Here is an 8,280-nt window from a genome sequence, read left to right as displayed (position 1 = left end):
GAGCCTGGATACTTAAGATACCTACAAAAAAAAAAAAAAAAAAAAACAAAAAGTAGACAATTCACATGTGGCCAAAATGAGATTTAGTTTTTAGTAAAACAGTTGAATTAAGTCATTTTTATGTTATTCCGGTAGTATCTTAGTAAAAATAGTCATTTTAAAGCATTTTTAAGTAATGTATGTATCTAGTGTGCAACTTATTAATTAATTTTGAAGTTTCAAGTTATTATCAACAAATAAAATAATTAAGTAGTCAATGCACACATGGTATAGGTGAGATTGAGTCTTTAGTGAACTGATCTATCAAGTCATTTAAATGTGCTTCAATAATATCTTGCTTCATATAAATATTCATTTCAAAACGGTCAATTAATATATGTTTAAATAAATAGAAATAGGACATCTCCCAGTCTAATTTCATCAAGTTTTTAATTATCTTATTAATTATACATGTATTATGTATATATTAATAACAATTTGTGCGTAGTTGAGATTTGTTTCAGTTTTTAATATTCTTTTTAATTAATCACCAATCATAGTATTTGATTTTGCTATTTAAAATCATATTAAAATCTTTTTCTTAAAAAATAATTGACTCTGACAAAATGTGGTTGACAAAGTGACTTTTTCCGATAGGTGTAAACTTTGCTTATATAAGCTGGGCTTTGATTGTGACAAATTAATCTGGGCAGAAGCTACTTGTTTGGTGTTAAAAGTTCCATTATGGATACTTCATCGGCATCTCCAAAAGACATCAAGAATGATGACATAATTATCGTAAGTATGCCTCATTAATCCTCATAACTACATGCATGCAACCATAGTATATCTATCTAGATTCGCAGAACACTCCTTTGGGCTTGAAATAAGGAGATCATTGAGTAGCATATGAAATTTTTGCAAGCGCTAGTTTTCTAGATTTGAACCAAGCGGCTGGTCCATGCGGCTTTATCTTTGGTTTCAGCGCCCGAAACATGTTTCACAAGATGTTACTCCCAATTCTAATCTGTTTCTGATTTCAGGAAATTGACACCAAAAATTTTCATCAATACAAACAACTGTCTTCAAAGCCAAAAGGGGCTCAACCATACGCTGAATATAACTTGCTTGTCTATTACCAGCTGTTTATGAAATATTAATTTGGTCAAATAACCTTCCACAATCCACCCATTATTACTTCTGAAAAGCCTTGAGTGGGTCATTAGGGTCAATCTCAGATATAAGCGGGAGATCAACCGGTAACTTTTCCAGACTCAAGCCTTCCTTCTTCAGCTTTGCAACTACTTCCTCAAAAACAATCCTGTTTCCAGTTTGAGCGAGGTGCAATCCATCCCTGCCAATTCCAGTTACAGAAAATCATCACATCTTTGTATATCATGCGTTTAGTTATACCAATATTATGTGCACAAAGTTTAAGGTTTCAACCTCCTCAATGAGAAACTAAACTAGTATTTTCCAATCAACACCAGTTGAGCAACAAGTCAACAACCAAGGCATATGGCCTCAGTTAGCACATGTCAATTACACTCGGTGGTAACTTCACATGCAATAACTATGGTCCAACATATTTGAGAACAAGAATATTAAACAACTAGATAGTCTGTGCACATGGAATCAGTCCATATGCATGCTTCATTTATGCAAACTGTAAATTTGATAAACATAAGAAATACCTTAGATGAGTTTTTTGCCAGTCAGGAAATTGCTGCATTTTGGTCCAGAGATCTATCACAGGGATTCCACATTCTGTGGCAATTTCAACACATGCCTTGGCATAAGCACCAGCTGCCTCATTTGTCCTCTCAGGCAGACCCATTGGATTCTCCACATAAGGATAGCTGCATCAAAATATTTTAAAATTCCCTTTTAATATTGATTTTACATTGATGAGTTGAAGATACATTATCATTTTCCAGTGTATTATTTTCTAGACAATAGTAATAATTTTTTTTTTTTTTTTTTTTTTTTTTTTTAAAAAAGAAAAAAGGCCCCCACTGACATTATGCAAAATATAAGCACCACATAAGGAAAAGATAGATGATAGGAAAAGCATAATGAGAAACATACCTAAGGCGCGCCTCTTCATCGATTGGAGGTGGAGTGATAAGGAGAATGAGGGTTGTTGGCCACTTATTCTGAGCACATCGGAAATAAAATAACAAAACACAGCTAAGAAGCAAATATAAGACAAGAAAAATGTAAATTAAACCAATGGTGAGTTGAGTGGTATGATTAATTGAACTGTGATAGCATGACTCCCAAGCCAAGGAAATTTAATTACGCAAGTGCTAAACTAAATAACATGATTTCTTGGAGAGGCAACTTAGTAGCTAATAATTATGGTCATGTATAAATATAATATAATCATCTCTCCCACTACCAAGAATATTGCTGATTGACAACATTACATTAAGCTCTATCGCATTACCACTATCGCCATTTCCCACCATGCCCAATACAGAATGCAAGTCAACTAGCTACAACATCACTTAATTTTATTGCCACCATCTCCACCTTATCACATTCACAGCTACCAATAATTTTGTCCACTCACTATATCTATTTGTTCCCAGTTTACAACCTACCACGTGCAAGAATCTATATCACCCAACACTGCAATTAAACACTTGCACCACTCTCACCATTTTTAATTAACTGTAGACTTCTTATGTAACCTACCTCTGGAATTCAGGACTGAACTACCAACAAAATTCTTTGGGATCGAACTCAACTCTAGATTGTTCTATTTATTAAGAAAAAAAAAAATATAAACAAAGAAAACGTAAATTTTACTATTAATTACTAAATATTATTAATACGGATATTCAAAATATACAAGCAATCGAGTTGCATTTGGGCACTGACCCAGAAAAAGAAAGGGAGAAAAATCTTTAAAGCTAAGCAAGCATATAGGCGTAAGCTATGTTAAACATAACATAATAAACAACCCAATCAACAAAGCATAGTCGTCATGGAGAACTTTGACCTTCCCTACTCCCAAACACGTAAAATTGTGACTGAACACATCAATGGCCCTGATATGATTACATGTACAAAATCTATGGGTAAAAAGCAATTTAACTAGTAGTTGAGATGTGCTTATCTAAAGTCATAAAAACCTTGGTGGACCACTAGAGGATGGACCCAACTAAACTTATATTAAATTAGACGTAAGAGCCATCACCCATATACCATCTTACTTGAGAAAAAAGGAAAGCTGTTACAATTGGCAAGTCTTCCATAGTTAATACCATCGAGCTAGCCTAAGCCTAAGCCTATCAGAATTAAAGAATAGCCATGTGGTAACCCACCATACTCTTCAATCAATCCTAGCCCCACTCCTTACACCCATTTCTCACGGTATAGTAAACCCACTTTTGTAAATCTAATCAACTACTATATAGCTAAGATCAACTTATTATTTTACATTATATTTCCCTTTCTACTGTATTACGCATTATAGAAAATTTACATTAAATCCAACTGGGTTACAGTTAGACTCCCATGAATTGAGCAAGAACAATTCTAATATTATATTTTATGATGTCTAGACAAAGAAATATAAAAGCCACACGTTTAACATAAGAATGCGTATAGTTTACTAAAGCTTTTTCTTAGTGTGTGTGTGTGTATATATACTCCAAAAGATAATAATCCACGTAATTGCCATTAGACTTTTGTTTTTCTTGATGTATACAACAGACCTTTCTTTCACCTTGATTAAGCTTTGAATAATATTATTAGAAAACCCGTTAATAAAATACAATTAAAAAAGTGAAGAAAATGATAGGAAATTAAGCAAGGTGTCATCTTCATCAATACAGGTAGGCGGCAACAGCCTAATCCTTTATTGTGTCACTGTGGATACGTGAGAGGCTAACCTCTTTCTAATAATCTAATCAATACAGTAATACACCATTAAGATGAAAATGTATCCACAAAAATATGGATAAATAATGTTATCCATACACGTAATACATACATGCAGAGTAGAGTAGAGGGAAGTGACACCTTGAGATACGACATAATAGAATGGAGATTTTGCTTGTATTCATGGACAGGCACGTGTTGAAACGCAGAACATCGATCCGGAATACAAGCGTCATTTGCTCCAAAGAACACCGTAACTGCCACTGGTGCACCCTCACCGCCACCGTCTTTCTCTGCCGAAAAGACACTCTGTATCACCTTTAGAGCCCACCGAGTGTTATACCCACTATACCCTCTTAGCACCACATCAACCTATGATTAAACAAACCAATATCAGAAAACAATTACATGTCCATATTTTAATTCATCTGAATAATTACAATATTAGGTAAGAACAGTTGATACCGTCCGAGAGAAATGGTTGGCAAGCAAGGAACCCCATCCGCCATCAGCAAAGGACTCTTCAGTAATTGAGTCACCAAAAAGATAAATTTTTGGTCTCATCTTTGAGATATGTTTGTAGAGGTTTGCTACAGAAACTGAGGTTTTTATTCCCCTAAACTGAACAAGTCAACCTGTTGTTAGCACTTTACACCACACCATATATAGAATAAACCAAGAAACTAAACTTTATAGCAGTAAGGTTAGTTGTCTCATAAAAGTAAAGCTGTATTACCGAATGCTGGCACACTTAATTGCACGGATGCACCCTAAAGCCAAAAGGCTATTAAGCTGGAGAGAGAATTAACATACAGAGACAGAGACAGAAGGATGACGAAGAAAATGAACAATTTAGTGGGGTTCCGGGTTCCCACTTTTAACTGGTTATGGGGATTCGGTCTCGTTTCCCTAATAAGCCAATGGGTGCAGTTTACTTCTAGTGTGAGTCGGGAGTAGAGTAGCAAATTGCAACAGTCAAGAAGGGGCTAAAATGGGGTATAGAATAGAGTTTGAGAGAAAATAGCGCACAAGGAAAGCACAGCTAGAGACTCATTAGTTTGTAAGGTGACTGTGGAGGCGACTCTACATTAAATTCTCTGTCGCTGAGATAGGCAAGGCTTCTGGTTCTGACTCCCTTAGTGTTCTTCGCCGCAACGTGCAGGGTATCATCGATTGAGTCGCCGCCTTTTTATCTTCTTCAAGAGGTCAAGAGAGGGTTAACATAATTGTGGTGGGCCTGTCACGCTTTGATGTGATATATCAAGCTGATTTGTCTTCTAAATTAACGTTTATACAGAAATAATACAATTTATTTTTAAAATAAATAAAACTAATTTAATATAAGGGGCATATGTTAAACCTTCACAAAATAAATCTATTTACTAAGAGTCTAAGACAATACACTTTAACTATGAACTATTAAAAAACACATTTCTTGCATCCTAAGCAGTTTAGGGTACGTTTGATTTATTATTTTGAATATGATTTTAGAAATAATATTGGATAGTTGAATAAAAGAGTATTACAAGGTAAAATTTAAAAATTTATAAAAAAAACCCTTAGGTTTGCTAATTTAATTAAACACCTCAACATATAAAATGACAAAAACACCCCCATCACCCGCAGTGCCAGATTCCAGCCACCACTGTCGAAATCTGACTGGAAAATTGCGTTACGACACAAACCGGTCAGATTTGTGTCNATATTCAGGGAGTGGATATATCCAATTTTGATGCAAGGATGCAAGACATGACGAAACCCATATATACTGCAATTGTCCAACATGCCAAGAATGGAAAACCTGTGCTTGTATTTGTCCCTTCAAGAAAATATGTGCGACTCACAGCCATTGAATTGAACACCTCAGCATCACTTGTCTCGTCCTCTAAGCAATGACATCCATTTTCTCCCGGATACACTGAAGGGTCGCTTCAGTACAGAGAGCAGCAAGATCTGCTCTCACATAACCATGGGTATCTCTTGCAACTTTTTCAAGATCAACCTAAAACATGCCATCAAATAAGAATGTCACTATACTAAAGAAAAAAGACGTAAAATGATTTATAAAGAAAAAAGATATAAAATGATTTATAAAAGACGATGAGATGAAGTAAATAAGAGTCCTACATCTTCCATGCTTTTAGCAAAAATTTATAATTATATTTTTAATTTAGGGTAAGAGAACGAGAAGTTTTGAATATTTTAAAGCATCCATGACCATGAATAGGATCAAGCTCTGGTTCAGTCTCAGTTTTATCCTTCTCTTTTGTGTGACATGAAGTTAATCATGGTTTAAGAATTGCGTAGCAAGTTGGAGCAACTGGAGACGCTGTTCTCTAGGTTGAGGTCCCTCAAAAATCCTAATGACCTTTGTAAAAAGGTAATTCTATGGAGGCAAGAGTTTAAGATTTTTGGAGAAGTCAGTAGCGATGAAGAGAATAAGGATAAGCTACAGAACTTCAACCAGGATGCAAACGTACTAGACTGGCTGGAGGACTTCAAAAAATTGGCTGATGATGTGTAGTATCTGTAGAAACCAAAATAATGGGCTAATGGACGCTCGTCCAAACGTTTATTTTTTTTTTTTAAGTATGCCCGTCCAAATATAAGAGACGTCCGCCTATAATTTATGGACGGTCGTTCCCAAAGTTTTTTTTTTATTTTCATATTTTATTTATGGACCTTGTATATGGACGCCCATCTATTTAATATGGATGAGCGTCCATGTAAGTGAACGGTTGTCCAAATTTGATGGACGGTTATCCACTAAAAAAAATTATTAAAAAAATTAAAAACGTATTATATGTAAACTGATATATATTTTCGGTGTAAAATTTTTGGTGTCCAGGTCAATGTGACAACTGTTTTTCCGCCTACTGACACTGTCTAGGGGCATGGTGTGAATCATCGTCTAGGGGCATGGTGAGAATACCCTCTTGGACTTGAAGAGAAAATTTATCAAATTTATTTATCAATATAATATTGCTTTTGAACTAATTACAGTTGTCACGGATCACGATACACAAAGTCCTAAACACCAAACAAGGCTGGCTTAATCCTTATTAATCAAATTCAACACCATCATATTAGCATGTAATACTTTACTTGTAATGTCAACGAGAAGATGTCAGCCAGCAAATATATAATCTCTTATTGGACCCACCGCCTAGATGAAGTTGATTTGATCGCTTATTATTTTTATTTTTCCTTTTTTGACAATATACTTAGACACTCTAAATTGCTCTGTGGTGGATGAAGTCACAGCATTCATAACATTTTACCTTTGAGATAAACCAACAAAATCATGGGGGTCCAATCTGTGTCGTGTAATCAAACCAGAGGGAGCTTTCATTTGCTACATTAATATCTTCTCCAAATGAAATAGATCATCGTATTAATTGAGTTAAACAGAATTAATTACTGGATTATACATACTAATGTTACTTTATATTATCTAATAACTATTATCAATTAAATATGATGCAATATGACCCATAAATTCGATACATTATTGAACTTAATACATTTAGGTAATAAATTATAAGCCATACATATTATTAAGTTAGGAAAGATATAATGAATATATAAGTAAACTATTCGTATCTCATATGGGTTTTATAATCACAGGAGCTATAGGTTTTATTATTATAGGAATTGGATCCATAAGCGATATAGATAGTATAGTCTTTATAGAGCAATTTTTACGGCATATTTCGTTCGTGGGTTTATTAGTGCTACAACGTTTTTTTTTTTTTTGGGTAATTGGGGTGTTCAAACCAATTTACACGCATCTTAAATAATCTTTAGGGTCCATTAAATACCCTATAAACCCAATGAACCGGATAAAACATAATTATGTATTAAAATTGGTGACCCTAAGGTTTAAACCCAAAAAGTCATGGAAGGGAGCAGCACTGCAGCTTTTCTTCTAGATTTTCGGTATCTTATGGACGAATTCCCTTGCATTACTTGACATGAGTGGTTTTCGTTGCAGGATTGATAGTATTCTTTTGGTATAATTACTGACCAAAAATACTGTAATGGAAATTGAATTGGACATAAAATTCTCCCTCTAAAGAAAAAGAATATATTATCACTCTATTATTATAAATACATGTATAAAGTAGTATTTAAAAGAAATAGAGAACTAAAGAGTTAAATGGAGAGCTAAAGAAAAATATAGTGTTTTTTTATTTTTTTTTTAAACATTAGTGTGCGAGTTTAAAGAGGATGTACAAGGTATAGGGTTAGGTTATTAGGTTTAGATTTAAATTATAAGCTATTAATTATCTATTTGTTTTAATATGTGAACTAGAGGAAATATATATTTATTCTTTATTGGGTTATTAGGTTTACGAAACTATGTTAAATTGATGTATATTTATTCTTTATTTTCTCTCTTATTCTATT

The 8,280-nt window shown here is 33.9% G+C and overlaps 1 protein-coding gene across 1 annotated transcript; it reads right to left on the bottom strand.

Annotated features, from left to right (window-relative positions):
* Positions 1-1,007: 1,007 nt before the first annotated feature.
* LOC116126759 (GDSL esterase/lipase At5g45920) lies at positions 1,008-4,516 on the bottom strand. The gene is made up of 5 exons (XM_031412425.1): positions 4,336-4,516; positions 4,012-4,242; positions 2,068-2,135; positions 1,674-1,838; positions 1,008-1,333 (listed from the first exon to the last, which is right to left on the bottom strand). The coding sequence occupies exons 1-5, from the start codon at positions 4,432-4,434 to the stop codon at positions 1,174-1,176; spliced, it is 723 nt and encodes a 240-aa protein (XP_031268285.1). The 5' UTR covers positions 4,435-4,516; the 3' UTR covers positions 1,008-1,173.
* Between the last annotated feature and the right edge of the window lie 3,764 nt (positions 4,517-8,280).

This window comes from Pistacia vera, unplaced genomic scaffold, assembly GCF_008641045.1.
Source record: "Pistacia vera cultivar Batoury unplaced genomic scaffold, PisVer_v2 Contig183, whole genome shotgun sequence".
In the NCBI taxonomy this organism is placed as follows: Eukaryota; Viridiplantae; Streptophyta; class Magnoliopsida; order Sapindales; family Anacardiaceae; genus Pistacia; species Pistacia vera.
The sequence above is the reverse complement of the archived record's forward strand: the minus strand, read 5'-3'. Positions and strand labels throughout refer to the sequence as shown.

Bases quoted from the DNA above. Each gene is read 5' to 3' on its own strand.
- LOC116126759 (XM_031412425.1), bottom strand. From the start codon at position 4,434: ATGAGACCAAAAATTTATCTTTTTGGTGACTCAATTACTGAAGAGTCC. The intron at 1,839-2,067 runs GTATGTTTCTCA...ATTTTGATGCAG, and splicing joins GATGAAGAGGCGCGCCTTAG to CTATCCTTATGTGGAGAATC. The intron at 1,334-1,673 runs GTATTTCTTATG...TGGAATTGGCAG, and splicing joins TGGCAAAAAACTCATCTAAG to GGATGGATTGCACCTCGCTC.